The sequence below is a fragment of the Chelonoidis abingdonii genome, chromosome 6 (assembly GCF_003597395.2).
Source record: "Chelonoidis abingdonii isolate Lonesome George chromosome 6, CheloAbing_2.0, whole genome shotgun sequence".
Classification (NCBI taxonomy): Eukaryota; Metazoa; Chordata; order Testudines; family Testudinidae; genus Chelonoidis; species Chelonoidis abingdonii.
In genome coordinates this window covers 25744725-25761408 of record NC_133774.1, presented here as the reverse complement: position 1 = coordinate 25761408, position 16684 = coordinate 25744725, and the positions used below count along the sequence as shown (strand labels likewise).

General features: G+C 39.6%; 1 protein-coding gene across 2 annotated transcripts in view; it reads left to right on the top strand.

Annotated features, from left to right (window-relative positions):
• The window catches only part of PRLR (prolactin receptor), a 168537-nt gene extending 158040 nt beyond the window's left edge, over positions 1–10497 (top strand). For both annotated transcript variants that reach the window (XM_075066904.1, XM_075066906.1), the window contains exons 10-15: positions 359–528; positions 2687–2856; positions 4433–4574; positions 5321–5420; positions 7026–7095; positions 7902–10497. In XM_075066904.1, coding sequence (XP_074923005.1) covers positions 359–528; positions 2687–2856; positions 4433–4574; positions 5321–5420; positions 7026–7095; positions 7902–8924 — 1675 coding nt within the window. In that variant the 3' untranslated portion in view covers positions 8925–10497. The remainder of the gene's footprint in view (positions 1–358; positions 529–2686; positions 2857–4432; positions 4575–5320; positions 5421–7025; positions 7096–7901) is intronic.
• Positions 10498–16684: the final 6187 nt, after the last annotated feature.

The following is a 16684-nucleotide window of genomic DNA, read 5'->3' as shown; positions in this document are numbered from 1 at the left end:
TATTTAGTAGGCTCGTTAAAAGATTTTTCCAAGGCCACCTAGTACCTGGCACTTGGCAGAGGCAGGTGGCATGCGGTGGGACTCACTTTGCTGCTATTCTGAAAGAAAACCAGATAACCTTCTGCAGCATTTACCCAGCTGAACACTCCCACACACACCCTTTGGGGGCCATGGTGTGCAAATCATCTCAGTATCTAGGGCAACTGCACCCTCTTGAATGCTGGGGATGAATGCATTCTTCCCATCCCCCAGAGCATGAGCGGGTGATGTCGAGTCCTAAGTAAGTAGTAGTGATAGTAGTAAAATTCATGTGCTTTATTCTGTATATTTCCTGATCACTATGTTTCTTTAATTTCAGAGACAAATCAATCAATGAATGTCCAGATTACAGAACTGCAGGCCCCAATTCCTGTTACTTTGATAAAAAGCACACCTCACTTTGGGCAATCTATAATATCACCATAAAGGCAAACAATAAGATGGGAAGTAACATCTCTGAGCCTCAGTATGTGGATGTGACTTACATAGGTAAGACATTAAGACTTTTTTAAGCAGTGGAGCCAGAGGCAAACTGATCCAAAGTGCATAGGCTTTCAGATCCAGTGTTCAGGACCCAGGTAATGTGTAAAAAATATATACCCATGCAATGTGGCATCTCAGGTAAAACTGCTGACAAATGCATATAGCATCCTGCCAGTGTGCAGAAATAACTTTTAAAATTGCACTGATTTTAATCGATGTTATTTTAACAGCTGGACGAAATTTTTCATACTAAACCTTTTTTCATAGAATCAGAGAAGATTAGGGTTGAAAGAGACCTCAGGAGGTCATCTTGTCCAACCCCCTGCTCAAAGCAGGACCAACTCCAACTAAATCATCCTAGCCGGAGCTTTGTCAAGCTGGGCCTTAAAAACCTCTAAGGATGGAGATTCCTTTTTTTCCCCATTTTTCACCCAAAAAATGCAGATTTGGGTTGACCAAAATAATTTGCAAATTCAGGTCAATTTCTTCGAATTGTTTTGGTTGGAAAAAATATTTAAAAACTTGAATATATCAAAATGGTTTGTTTCAGCATTTCCAAAATGAAATGTTTTGACTTTTAGTTTCAGAAAGTTGTTACATTTCTGAATTTCCTTCGATTTTATTTTGGAAAAAAAAATATTTTTTAAAAACCTCAAAATTGAAATAAAACATTTAGTTTGGGATTGACTTAAAACATTTCGGTCAACCCGAAACAAAACTTTTTTTTCAACATTTCATTTCACCAAAAAATTCAAACCATTTTCATTTTGGGTTGACCCATAACAATTTTTTTTTTCATTTGGCAATTGAACAGAAAATTGGTTATTCGGATAGCTCTAGTTGCGTGGTTACATTCCATGCAAGTCTTTGACCATTTTTAAGTTTCTGTTACTTGCTATATTTCCTGAATGCCCCAGAAGTGGAAAACAGGACAGAAATGGCATTTGATATTATTTACGTGTCAACACACATAGCATATATCACATGTACAGGTATCAAATACAGTCCTGGGAAACACCAGTTCAATTCTGCCACTAGAGAAACTGAAGTCAAGTTGATACTCCCTAGATCTGAATATCTGGGGCATGGTGTTATCAATAGAGAGTCTTCTACTCTGGAATTTGCTTTCCCATCAGGTCCAGTAGAGCCTGAGTCAGTTGCTCTTCGGATCATGGTCTGAGGATTATTCTCTTCTCAGGGTTTTGCCTAAGAGAAGTAACTCTGGGCAAGTATTCAGTTTATTTCATGGGAAAGAGTGTTTAAGAATATATCTGTACTAGAAAAATTTAGTACCGGTTTGTCAGCAGTGATGTAGCTGCCTGGGTGCTAGAAACTGTGTAAGTATTACTACTGTAGACATGGCTACGGTATTTTTACCACCATGTCATGAATACTTAACTCAGTGCAGGTTTTTGTGGCATATTGGTAAAAATGCCTGAATCTGTCTACACTAACAGTTTGAAATGATGCAGCTGCAATGCTGCTAATTGTTGCTGGAATCTGCATTCAGTTCTTTCTAGTGTAGACAATGCCTTAATGTTGACACTGACCAACAACTCGTGTATTATTTTTAAATACTGCATATGCACATGGAGACTGTGCTCTTGTTTTTTCTGAATTTTATGTGAGAGATGTGACTGTGTAAAATGTTACCTACTTAATCACTTAAATCTGCTACTTTTGTGCATTCAGAGATACATCTGCTGACTTTCATGACAATAGATTTTTACTATATTGTACTCCCACTAGCTATGTTGTCTCTTCAAGGTTATGGCAGAGAGAGGTAACAGTAACACAGCAAACAATAATGCAGCAAAAAATTAATTTTCAGTTTTTAATTGTTATCAGTTCATAATATTACAAATCTCAAAATGAACTCAATGCATAAACTACTGTGATCGCTTCGAATTTGTGCATTCATGCTATCATGCATTTAGAAAAGATTATTAGTCTCCTTTATCACAATACCAGAAAGAGCTATAACAAACCTGACAGTTGCAGGTAGCAGATGAATATAAAATACTCCCAATTTAGAATTCTCTACTCACTTTTCTTACACCAATTGATAGCATTTTACACCCACTCTGCAGAAGTGTAAATGACTTGCCAAGGTGCAAGGCAAAGGTGATTCAAACCCTTTATCTCTGCTCTCTCCTTTTTACAGTTCAGCCAGACCCTCCTGTGAACCTGTCTCTAGAAGTAAAAAAACAAGTAGATGGAAAACCATATCTGTTGTTGCAATGGTATCCACCTCCACTGGCTGATGTCAAATCTGGGTGGCTTACTCTTGAATATAAGTTACGACTAAAACCTGAAGAAGGGGACGAATGGGAGGTAAGATTTTGCTAGTTGGTCTTCTCTTTTCAATTATATTACATCCGTGAATGTAACACACCAGACACCATCAAAAATTCAGCATTATCAAAAATTGCCCTACGGCGCTGTATGAGAGATCACAGTATTTTCCCACACCTAGAGAAGAAAATAAAGTGGTATCTCGGATACTTCTGTGTGGTAACCAGTGGCAAAAATATTTGACTGTATATTAACTGTAGTATTATCATACTCTTTAAATTGTCAAGCCTAGTTTAACTATGTGCTAGATATGGGTTTGATTGTTGTTCACCACAGTAATCTATTCTAAACCACAGACATAAAATTGCTAACAGAAAGCTCAGTAACAGTATGTGGTAAAATTATCTGAAACTATTTCCATCCGTGCAAATAATCATTAGATTCCATTGGCAGGCAATGTATGCACATGCCTTTACCTCTCCTTGTCCTTAAATCTGGGGACATTTTCTTTGGGTTCCAAGCTCACAACTTTCTTCTTCCTTCACTACTCACTTGAGCTCCGCTCAGAGTTCATCTTTGGTGCTCCATCAGCTATTGCTCCTCCAAAATGCTCTCTCTCTTTGTTGGCTTGTGGTGTTCTTCTCAATATCCTCTAAACCCTTTCAAGTTTCACGTTTTCAGCATTCACAATTCAGAATGAAATTTTTTTTAACTGACTACCCGCATCACTAGAGGACATCCTCTTCCCCATCACCTTCATCATCTGCTGGATCCTTCCTTGTTTTTCGCATTCATAAACCAAAGTAAATAAAACTTGGGAGAAAGGGAGATCCAGTCCTGGTGTATTTTCGCAATAGTTTCACTTAAATATTGCACTGGAGCTAAAATTCTTTCTCACAGCATTATATTAGAAAACTGAGAAATAGCTATATAATAAATGGACCATTATTCAATTCCCATATTGCAGATTCTTATGTTGCTATCTAGTTTCAGTACTGTTCATTTTACACTCCCATTACTTTGTCAACTTTCTAAATAGCCTAAAAATTGTATAGCAAAATACCTCAGGGATGCAACCCCATGCTCTGGATGTCCCTAAACCTCTGACTACCAGATACTGGGACTGGATGACAGGGGATGAATTGTTCAATAATTGCCTTGTTAGGTTCATTTCCTCTGAAGCATCTGGCATTGGCCACTGTCTAGACATTGGCTATATCGGGGTAGGCAACCTATGGCACGTGTGCCAAAGGCAGCATGCAAGCTGATTTTCAGCAGCACTCATGCTGCCCTGGTCCTGGCCACCGGTTGTGGGGGAAGCTCTGCATTTTAATTTAATTTTAAAAGAAGCTTCTTAAACATTTTGAAAACCTTATTTACTTTACATACAACAATAGTCTAGTCATATATTATAGACTTAGAGAAAGAGACCTTCTAAAAATGTTTAAATGTATTACCGGCACATGAAACCTTAAATTAGAATGAATAAATGAAGACTTGGCACACCACTTCTGAAAGGTTGCTGACCCTTGGGCTAGATGGACCATTGGTCTGACCCAGTATGGTTGTTCTTATGTTCTCAATTTTTATGGGGTTTGTGTTCTTTATTCTTCAGACAATTTTTGTTGGACAACAAACACAATACAAGTTGTTTAGTTTAAATCCAGGAAAGAAATACATTGCACAGGTACACTGCAAACCGGACCATGGAGAATGGAGTGAATGGAGCTCAGAAAGTTATATTCAAATCCCTAGTGGTAAGTTATTTGATTCTCCTTTTATTAATTATTTTTAAATGGAAGTGAATTTAGTACGTTAGTAGAATTTTAGTGCTGCCCCGCTAGCAGACCTGAAGACTGAAATCCTGTATGACCTACAGGACAGATAAGATATTGCTAAGGTAGCAGAAGTGGCAGCTTACCTACACCATATTCTCAATTTGCCTCAGCCTTGATTACTTCTGAGTAAGAAGGTGGTTCATTCTCCTTACCCATTTAAGCATTGGCCACTCCACTGAATCTGCCGTAGGTTGCCAACCCCTGGTATAAGGCTTCATGTGCTATTAGAAATTCTCAAAGCCATCCAGTTGTTGCCCCCTCCCTATAATTTCATTAATTATATTTTACAGGACTTGACAATGAAATGACTAAACTAGTCACAAAAACAGATGTATGCATAGCATAGATGCTGCCCTTGCTTTTCTGTCCTGCGTTGGTGTATCTGGCTGTGGCAAAATTTACCCTCATCATGTACTTTTACTCGTATAGGGTTTTTCTCCTAGGCATTTTATTTCCTGTGCTGTGCCATCAGGTGAAGAACACCTAAATATCAAGCGCTAATATGATGCAGTAGATCAGTATGTACTAGAGATGGTCTCGAGCCACAAAACTGAGTTTGGGGGTTAGGGTCCATTTTAAAGATAGGTGCCATTTGCAACATTTTTATCACCTGCTTTTTAGTTGCTACACTGTAGCAATTAAACATTCCTGCTTGTATTTTCTAGACATAGAGTTGAAGGATGTGCTTGTCTGGATCTTTGTAGCTGTATTATCATCTGTTAGTTGCTTAATCATTATCTGGACGGTGGCTTTGAAAGGCTTTAGGTAAGTCACTGCCTTAGTGTTTGTATTAAATCTAAAGGATTTAGTTAATTACCTTTAAAAATAAGCTTTTAACATTTGTTTTAATTTTTCATTGTTTTTATGGTCTATTAGAAACTTATCAAGAAATAATTAGATCCTGAACTGAAGTAAATTTAACTTCACTGGACCTAGGCCTATATACATTGACTGAGAATCTAGCCTTGAGTTTAGTTTTTCCTAGTTCATTTGGCAAACATTGTATTATGGAGTATTCCTACTTCTGTATGCCTTTTATTGTGGCTTTTTGTTTATTTCTCGCATGGTACCACAGCAGCGTGAAGTGCCCAGTGCTGGAAATAGTGCTGGCTGGGTTGCTGCTGCAGTAAAGTGATATGCGTAACTTATGTTATTTTTCTAGTGAGGCATAGTGAAATGGTGGCGCTTTTTTTGTTGTTTGGTTGTTTGTTTTCACCATGGAGTCTTTTTTGTTTGTATAGATATTTAGAACCAATCATGGCTATCAGTGCCTGTGCTGGGACTTTGAAAAGCCACATTGTCCCAGGGGGAGTTGTGCTGTGATAAACTTTGGGCAAGTGCCTTGCATTGTCTCCTCCTATCCCTCCCTGTTCCCTTTGGGGCACTATGAGGGTGTTTGAAGGAAGCATTCCTTGAGCTCCCCTAACGACAGACAGAGATTGCAGTTGTGATTGTGACAGGCACTTGCATGGGGGAAAGCTCCTTGTGCCCCCCCCATGTCCTCCCACCCGGTCAGACACTAGGTAGCCGTTAGAGCCTGAGCTCTCATCTACACTAAAAACGCTTGTCGCTTTAACTGTCACTCAAAGTGTGGCAGTTATACTGACCTAACGCCTGGTGTAGACAGTGCTATGTCAATCGAAGGGCTTTGCCTGTGGACACAGCTAATGCCTCTTGGGCAGGTGGAGTACCTACACCAATGGGAGAAGCTCTCTCATCAGCATAGGTAGCGTCTTCACTAAGTGCTACAGTTGTGCTGTAAGTGTAGGCAAGCCCTCAGAATATTCCCCTGTGAACAGGAACAGTTTAGCAATTGAAAAAGCACACTAGCCTGAGGCCTGGACATACTATTTGAAGTTTAAGACTTCTGCCAAAATCACTGATTACAATCAGAATGAATTTTAAGTACTCCATTCAGTTTCAGTTGAATAGTGCATTTTTCTTCAGTTTCATCACCAAAATGTAGTGTTGCTGTATGGTGTTAGCAGCTGCTGTGTTCCACACTTGAGAGAGATGCATTTCAGCACCAAAATGATGTTAGGTGCTGTACTATTCCAAAGATTTGTAATAATAGAAATAAGTGATTCTGACAATGTATATCACTTGTAGTTTATAAGTACAGTAATTAACTTCACCACAGTATTTGCACTATTCCCTTTCCTGTAGAGATACGTTAGGCACTTAAAAATGTTTACTGAGCTATACCTGGCTGATGCTGTCCTGGAAAGGTGTCACACAGTGGGCTGGGGTCTAATAAGAAAGGTATCAAATACATTAGAAATGTTTGAACTGGTATCGAAATGGGCTAGCAACTGGGGTAATAGAGACTGTGCCTTCACTTCTTAAGTTCTCTGCCTTTGTTTTTTTCAGTATGGTAGCCTGCATCTTACCACCAGTCCCAGGTCCCAAGATAAAGGGACTTGATACATATCTTCTAGAGGTGGGTATTACTAAAGAATATAGTGGAATTCAGTGCTACATACTTTGCCAAGCTTTTGTAATAATGAACACAACAAAGATGGCATTTGCATTTAATACTGGAACAAACCTTTACCCTAACTAGGTACTTTATAGCTTGAATTTGTTTGAAGAATAAGTAAAATGCCCAGGTTGATAATATGGACAGGACACGCCTTTAAGCTAGTGCCTTCACTCTGTGTGTGTGTCTGTGTGTGTGTGCGCGTGCGCACGGGGGGGGGGCGTATATTTGAAGGGGGGAGGTTGTTCCAGCAGTTACTCTCAGAGGCATTGTATCTGAAACTATCGTAATGCCTCCTGGTGCACCAGGGCCACTTAAAGCCTGAGTGGCTCTTGTCAGCTTTTTTTTTAATAGGATAAAGTATGTGCTGTCCAGAGGAGAAGAGGTGGCTGGGCCATAGTCTTCCATCATTCTGCCCTCCCCACCTCATTGGCTGCCTAGTACCATTGTCATCACTAGATTCCCCTGGTCCTTGTGTGCCGTAAGCACAAGTTTTGGAACTATCTGGCCCCTGAACAAGGGGTTCATATGAGGTGCTTGTAGATTCCCACTATGTTTTGCACCAAAACAAGGTTAGGTTTAGGGTAGCCTTACCCATATAACTGCACATGTTACAGCAACTGCAGCATTCAAGCTCGTTTTCCATGTTATAGACATAGACTAATCACTGTGGTCTCAGACAGGGTGGGAGAGAAATACTAATAACAGATAAATCTTACAGTTAGCCACAAATGTGACTGTAATGTATATTGTTGTTATCCCCTCAGACAGGGAAGTCTGACGAGTTTTTGAGCGCTCTGGGTTGCCAAGACTTCCCTCCAACATCAGACTGTGAGGACCTACTGGTAGAATTTCTGGAGGTAGATGACAGTGAGGATCAGCAACTGATGCCAAGTCATGAAAAAGGTCGTCCCAGTAAAAATATGAAGTCAACACACAAGGAAACAGACAGTGACTCAGGGAGAGGGAGCTGTGACAGCCCTTTTCTACTCTCTGAGAGGAGCAGGGAGCCCAGAATCCCTCCATCAGCATTTCAAACACCAGATATCAGTGAAATTTCAGAAAATAATGGCAGAAAAAACAGCTGCAAAATTCAGAGCACAGACCTAAAAGGGAAAATACCCTATTTTAGCATTGGTGGTACAAAGTTATCTACGTGGCCTGAAGCTCAGCTACCTAACAACCAGACTCCTAAATGCTCCTACCACAACATTACGGATGTTTGTAAGATAGCCCTTGGCACCATGAATGTGACTGTTACATCAATTTTGGGGGGAAATGAAGAAAATCAACAGTCACAATATTCTAAACCCACTGAAACTATCAGTGAGGAAAAGCTGGACAAGCAAGGAGAAGTGGAGAGCTTGCATTCCAAAGCTGACCAAGACAGAATGCAATTGCTGCCCAATGAGAAGTCACCTTTTTTGTCTGCTAAACTAATGGATTATGTAGAAATTCACAAAGTCAACCAAGACGGGACGTTAGCTGTATTACCGAAACAGAAAGAAAATAGCGGCAAAACTGAAAACTGTACTGTCCCTGGAACCAGCAAGGAATATGCAAAGGTCTCAAGAGTTGTGGACAACAGCATTCTAGTAATAATACCAGTTTCAAGAGTTCAGCCCACACCTATGTTTCAAGAACCTCCAAAGGAATCTGTTCAGGAGCTTCAACAAAGTCAAACAGAGAAAAATATGAGCTATTGTTTTACAACTCCAAGTGAGTGCAAAATAGACACTGGTGGATTAGATTACCTGGATCCAACTTCCTTTATGTGCTCCTTTAATTAACTGAAAGTTTGATTATCCTTCTTCAGGTAACACTACAGAGTAAATTAAATGCAATTAAAATGGAATGTTCTAGTATGTGGATTACATAGAATTACACTACTAAAGCTCAGTTGTAGCTCGCACCTTTCTATGTTTTCTACTAGCTGATTGCAGAACAAATTATTTCATTTTCTAATTGTGATTTATAGATTTACTTTTGTTAATAGTTATGTACAGTAAAACAAAAGTATGTGACATGGTTTCTTGGAAAACCCATACAAATTGGGGTATAATTAATAAAGAGAAAAAAGAGATGTGTAGGTTGATGTAATAGAATAAATAAACCTCAGATCATTAAAATAGTTTTCAATTTAGGGAGAAAGGGCAAGGAAGTGGATATAAAGTGCTATGGAAAACTACAATGTAAACAAATTATTAAACTTTGCATTTCTTCTATTATTTGATGAAAACTAGCCAAATATTGCAGGTTCAACAAAGATACAAAATTTGGGGAGATTGGTCAGTATATCATGATTAAGGCTAAGATTTTGTCATGGATATTTTTAGTAAAAGTCATGGACAGGTCCTGGACAATAAAGAAAAATTCACAGAAGCCTGTGACCTGTCCATGATTTTTACTAAAAATATCCGTGACAAAATGGGGAGCTGAGGAGTCCCGACACCACCCACATGGCTGGGCAGCTCAGAGCTCCAAGGGCCCCCATCGCCTGCAGTAGATCAGAGCTCCCAGGAGCCCCAAGCCATTGCAGAGTGAAGGGACCCTGCAATTTCCAGCCACTGCGGGGTGAAGTCATAGAGGTCTCTGGAAGTCCAGGATTCCGTGACTTCCACAACCTCCGTGACAAAATCGTAGTCTTACCCATGGTTGTTCATACAGTTCCTAGACCATGTATATTGCTGATGAACTACTATGGCATACAGTGTATTTTTTCTTAATGAATTCTAAACACTGGTATAGGTTTTTCTATTATATATTTTTCTCAATCCTAAAAAAAAAGTTAGTTTTTTGGATGTTGACGATTTCATATATAAAAGATAATCTATTAAAGTAATTGTAGCAAAGTAGTAAATCATTTTCAACATATTTTCCTGCTTCCTTTCAGTATGATGAATAAACTACATCCCGCCCATCTCTTAGCCAAATAGAACTGAACAGTGTTCACTTTTATTGAAAGAGAAGAACACTATTTGATAGACTGCCTTATTGTACATAATATAAAAATCTACTTTAGTAAAAGCCCATGAGTTCAACAATGTATTTTTGAAGACTATTTTTCTAAAGTAAAATATTTTCTAACTTCCCAGAACTATTTACCTACCTGACAACTTCACTGATTTTTTCTGCTGATGCAGGAAGAGGTGATGAGAAGTGAAGCTATCATTTCAATAGTGAAATACCAAAATAACTAAAGGAGACCTGTAGAATAATGAAGGATATGAAGTAACTTTTGAATTTATGTTTCTAAGAGACTGTAGATGTAATACAATGAATTGAGAATTATGTAGTCCATTTATTTTATCAACTATTCTTTTAAAACTAAGTGGAATGCTAGGTTTTGGGGGCTTTGTCCCTCCCTAATGGCCTGTGGACTGTCACCCCTCTTAGGATCAGATATCAGATTATACCCAGATTGACATTTTGTATTGCCTGCTGTTTTTGGCTATGCTGCCTCATTTTCCATCTTGGAAAAATAGGTCTCCAGCATGACTACAAAATGCCATTTTTTTTGTGGTTAACAGCGTGTATCCATCCCATATATGAAGTTTACATTGCTCAGGCTTTGTCTACACTTACCAGAGGGAACGATCTGTTGGCATATCAATGCATACGTGGTAGATTTAAGCAAAAGTCTTCTGGTGTCGAATTTATGGGGTTTAGTGGAAGAATCACTAAACGACTGCTATCTCGCCTCCCCGTCGATCCTGTACTCAACCAGTTCGAGAAAGAAAGGGGCTTTGATCTCCCCATCGACATTGCAAATAATGTGACTTCTGCGGTAAGTAAGATCTAAACACATCAATTAGTTACAATATTCACATACAAAATGGCCTAGCTTAGATGACTTTTTTCCTTAGTGTAGACAAGGCCTCACGAGATGCAACGTCCAATTGAGTATCGGGATTCCGAACTGCCGTACTTGGGTACTCAAATAGATAAGTTTTGAGTCCAATGTTTAAAATGTAGGCAAAAGCCATGATGCCAGTGTGAAAAATACTGTCCCAGAAAAGTAACCCAATAAACTTTAAATGGTAAGCTAAAAAATGTCTATTTCCTCAAGCTTCCTCAAACATGCCATTGTTGGGCAGGATGGAGGAGGCTGCAGAATATCTGGACAAATTTTTCTTGCCAATTCTTGCTGACAAATGCACACGTCCAACAGTCTCTTCAAGAAACATATTAATTGAATTAAAATTTGCTATTTCTGAAATAAAATGCCACCATAATCAAGGTAACTTTCCAAGAAGAAAAAAAAGGGATACCTTATGTTAAAGCAAACTCCTAACCATACCATTTGTGTAAGACCAAGCCCGCACAGAGTTGGTAGTAAATGTTATAGCAGTCATTTTCTTTAGAAAATTCTTTAGATTCCTGCCAATCCATTTTGCACAATCCAAAAATATTATACGACCAAAATGACTTTTGAAGCACAGAAAACTTTATTTCTAATTAAATGGATCACAAATATTTTTAATTAAAGATAGAGTACAGAAATAAATAATGTATGTACTAGACTGTTAGATGATTTGGACAACCTCTTGGTATAAAAAAGTGCTCAAAATCCTTCATAAATTTATAAGTGGTAAGTGGTAGAAGGTTTGAAGATAAACATGTTTGTTCTAATTAAGTTATTAAAATTTAAAATGTTATTTTAATAAACATCTGCCAGTATTTCACTTGAACCAATAATGTTTTACTATCCAATCACTTTTATGATGGAACTTTCAGTCTTTTTTAGTATAAATCTTTTGAACTGGTTGAATGATAAACGCAATTAAAATAAGAGTTCAATAAAAAACATTCTGACAAAATTTACAGGTGCACATCATCTAGCCTTTCCCTCAAATGATTTAGAGATTCCAAATAGAAGTGTTGAAACTGGGGGGTTTGGAAGGAATTATTTACTCCTTTCTTTAGGAATCCACAATGAGCTGTATAACAAAAGAAAAGGAAAAAAAATACATTTTCCCTTTCAAAAAAATTTCAAAGGCAATTTTTTTTTTTTTTTTTTTTTTTTTTTTTTTTTTTTACTACTGGTTTACCCATGCAAAAAAATTCAAAGGGCCTCAGTCATCGCAATGCCACACAGCAAAAACCCCAATAATCACACAGTTATCAGGTCTCATACCTGAAAGATCCAGAACTCCAAAACATTAAATATTCTATGGAAAAAATGGTTTGGAATCCAAGTTTGATCTAAAAAAAAACAACTATAAATTAGATAGAAATAGAACAACATGGTCTAGAGCAAGGTTTCCCCAAACTGTTGGTTCAATCTACCACTGGGAGTTCAAAGCGGAATTCCTTGAAATCCAGCTACTTCTACTATGTGTCCAAGTTCACCCAACGGCAAAAGAAGAGGCCTGGAGCTTTTGTGTAAAAAGCTGGAAAATGAGAATCCAGCATTGCTTATCTACTTTGGGTGTACCTGCTCCCAATTGGTCCCAACAAGAAAAGAGGAAGTGGCAAAAGAGGAACGAGCCACACAAAAAACACAGCATTATAAAAAAGTAGCATTTCTTACTTTGCATAACAATGATACAGGAGCCAGTCAACCTGACTACAAACAGTTCCTGGTTTTATAACGAAGGATCAAATAGCTGGTCCAGCAACATTCAGTTTGGACACTCTCAGCACAGCACCAAAAACAACAGAAATAGCTAAGAATAGAACTAGAACAGTGTGAGCCCACATTGTTCTTGTTGCTGGCCAGCCCCCCATACGCTGCAGAGGTATTTTCACACATCCTGAGGACAAAGCACAACTTTTTCAGAGGCAAAACATAAACTTAGCCACTTTCCCTCTTCCTGGGGTTAAGTCCACAGAACTAACGCCTTCCCAATTCCCATAACACATATGGCAATAACAGTGGTGGGGGCCATAACATTGGAGCAAGGCATTGCAATGTGCACAGCCTCCTCTCCATACATGTCCGTGACATGGGCAGGGGCCCTCTCTCATTTTTGTTCTCAAAAAGAGTGAAGCTGGAATGCGGGTTTAAGTTTGAACAATTGAAAACTTATTAAACCCCTATCACTGCTCTCTGGTGGCTTGAAATTGCTTCTTTCCAAGCAAACCCTGGGTATCTCCCCTGTTCCCTGCTGGTCCCGTCCAATAAAAATAACCTCCAGGGAAACAGGGATTCTGATTCCCAGCCCCATGATTCATGAACTGGGAATATAACCTAAATGGACTTATCACCAACGACATCCTCTGACTGACAATCTCCAATTATCAGCACTAAGACCAAAGATCATCCGGTGTTCAGAGGGAGGAGGGAAAGTTTAACTTAAAAATTCCCTCCAGTAGTTCTTTTAACAAGCCAAATACAAATAGTTAAGGCTGAGAACCATTCCAGTCCTCCTTTTCTTCCTCCCTACCACCCGCTGGGATCCATCTGGGAGTTTACTGCCATTTGAGTAATATGAGTAAAATTCCCACATTCATAAAGCCAGCTAACATAAAAGATATTGAAATGGCTGCACAGAGGAAACACAGGAAACCTCCTCCAACATAAACTGCCAATGACTCCCTGAATCACCATAGAGCAAGGGTTTCCTTATCACCATGCGTTGTCTTTTCTTCAGATCAATCAACCTGGTTCACAGCTGTCTATAGTTAAGGACTAATGCACTCAGCCAATTGTATCAGAGCTGGACAACAGGACATTAATTTTTACCAAAGGGCAAAATCCTGTATTTGTTCCGAGGCAGAAAAAAACATAAATGAGAAATTTAAATGAAAAGGTGGGATAAATAAAACAGAGGATTATTAAAAGCCAATGAATTAAATTGGCCAAACTGAAACCAGGGAAAGGAAAATGAGGGTAAGTAGTTGTTAATGGAAACATTGTTTGAAGAAAATGAATTATATTGGGTCGGTATTACGTGTAAGCAAATAAAATCCATAAGGCAAGAGGAATCATGGAGCACAATATGTATTCCAATTAAGCTTGTCCAAAAAGCTTGCCCCATTTGCATTCCAACAGGTCAGCTTCATTTTCGAGCCCTACTTAAGGGGGGTTTTTTTGTGGGCCTCAGGAACACATTCCATAATACGTAATTAAGTGTGTAATCACCCCTTCTCCCCTTCTAAAATGGGCAACTCAACTCTCTCAAGATACCATGCTCCTCCAATAAACTAGCCTTCTAAACACACACCTGTTGCAAAGAGATGGATTGTGCTGGTATTCCCCCCCCCCATGCCTCCTCCCAAGCCAACAGTGGAATGCCAGTGAGTTCCCAGAATTTTGAAACCCTTAAAGATTCTTTCTCCTATAATTGCCCTTCCATCTCCCTTACTGTAAACTAAATAGGCTTTGAAAATATCCTCACCTACTGGTTTGTAAAGGATGTCATTCTTCTTTCTTATAATGCCCCTCATTTTATTTCTGCTCCATCACCACAAGGGTGTGTACATACAAGATCACTGCAATAACCCAATTCTGTAACCTTGTTCCTGTCAAACTGTTTTGGGTACAGCCTTTAAGCTATTTCAATATAATATTTTTGTTTGTTAATTTTATAGACAAACAAAAGTCTCCTTGTACTTCATCAGGGTATCTCAAAATGTTCTTAGGCAAAACAAGGTGGCCAGAAATAACTGTCAGGGACCACCATGGACATAGTGTCAAGGATGGCGTAGATAATAACTATCCTCCATGAAAGATTGGCCAGGGGACTTGGTCAGACCCTCTTTGGGCCTCTAGTCTTATGAGTCCTAAGATTCCTAATGCGGTGTCAGGTTTTTGAGCAATTACAACAATGAAAGTAAAGATCTAACTAAAGCGCTGGAAACAAGGAAGCTTCCTCTATTCATGATTTTTCTGTTAAAATCAATGATTTTTTTATCCCAGTATAAGATTTAGGAAATAAAAGTATTTCTTTATTTGTGCATGAATGTTTCTATGTTTGCCGTGTTAGAATTTCTTGGAAATAAGTTTGTGTAATACAACTGGTAGTGGGTGAAAACTTCTTCACACAAATTTATCACTACAAAATACTTCACATTGTTTAAATATATTAATTGTATATTGGTTTCAGGTAAACTAAAAAAAAAGAAGCTTCACTGTATTTAAAAGCTAAATCTGTCTGTGTTGAAGTGGATATTGGAAATACAATGGGGAGAGAAGTGTTGCATGTAAACAGATGCTCTGAGAAACATAAAGACCCTTGTAACATTGGTCCTGAGTTGGAAAAAAAGGGAGCTTCCACTTCAAAAAAGCTTGGCCTTAATCTGCCCAACTAAACTAGACGCCCAAGTCCCAAATCTTTGTCAATCAAAAAGGTAAAAAGTTTGGTGTCACTAAAAATATGTTAACATTTAGTATGCCAAACCAAATCCGTGAGTGTCCTGTTGCCTTCAAGCTTCCGCTGCTCTTACCAGAAGCCCAAAGCTTTCCACGGCTGTAAGAGGTTCCCTACTTTCAAAGGGGAACAATTCCCTTTCAACATTGTGCAAACAGTGCTGCAAGCTCAAGCATTTGCTGTTATTTATACATGTTAACCAGGTATGTACCCCAACAGAAAACATCAAAAAAAAAGCCATTGAGTCAAGGGCCAACCAAAAATCACAGACTGGTTGTTCAAATTTTACAAATTATACATTGGCAATCTATTTCCTTGTGGCTTTTGGGCCTTTAAGGTTGCAACTTTAAGCTTTTTCTCTGTAAAAAGGCCTAAGAACAAGAATAGTTAAGAAACTATGCCCAGGCCACATCCTGGCCCGCAGGACATCCTGTGCCCACCCTGGAGCTCCAGGCCCTGAGGCTAGCCCCCGCCCTTCCTGCAAGTCCCCCCTTCCCCGCAGCCCTCAGCTCACTTACCGGCCTTCCCAACTGCCAGCGCAATCAGGCCCGGGCTTTAGGAAGTGCGGGCCCAATTCGAATATTTTCAGCGGGGCCCCTGGCAAGGGATACTTTGAAAAAAAAAAAGTGAAAAAAAGCCTTTCATTTCTTTCCATGTATTATTTATTTCCATAACTATAATGAAAATAAAATTATTATATATACATTGCATTCATTAGCCTGTTGATTGGCTATTAATGAACCACCATTTCACAACGTGTGGGTCCCCGCCACTATCTTCCCTCCCGTGGGGGTGGTGCAATGTTGGTCCCAGCTGCTCCCTCCCCTCATTGAAGCAGGGTGGGTGCAAGGTTACTGCGGGAAACTGCAGGCAAAAGCAGTTTGACCATGGGGCTTGGCCCCTGGAGGCAGGGCGAGGCGAACTGGAGGTAGGGTCCTGGCTGCAGCAGGGGCAAAGGGGTGTGGGCTGTTGGAGATGGGGTGGGGGTGGGGCTAGGCCCTTCAGCATAGCCATACAGGGGGGTGGCAAGCAGGGTGAGCAAGCGGCTGGAGACAGAGGAGTGTGGGACTGGCTTGGCTTTCAGGCATAGTGGGGTGGCAAGCAGAGGGTTGAACTGGAGACAGGCAGGGGGTTTGGCGGGTTGGGCAGGGGGGTCAGGGCCTGGTGCGGGCAGCAAAAGTGTGTGGGGGGGCTTGGCTGGCTTGGGCAAGGCTGGCAGGGTTGTCCGGCAGGCG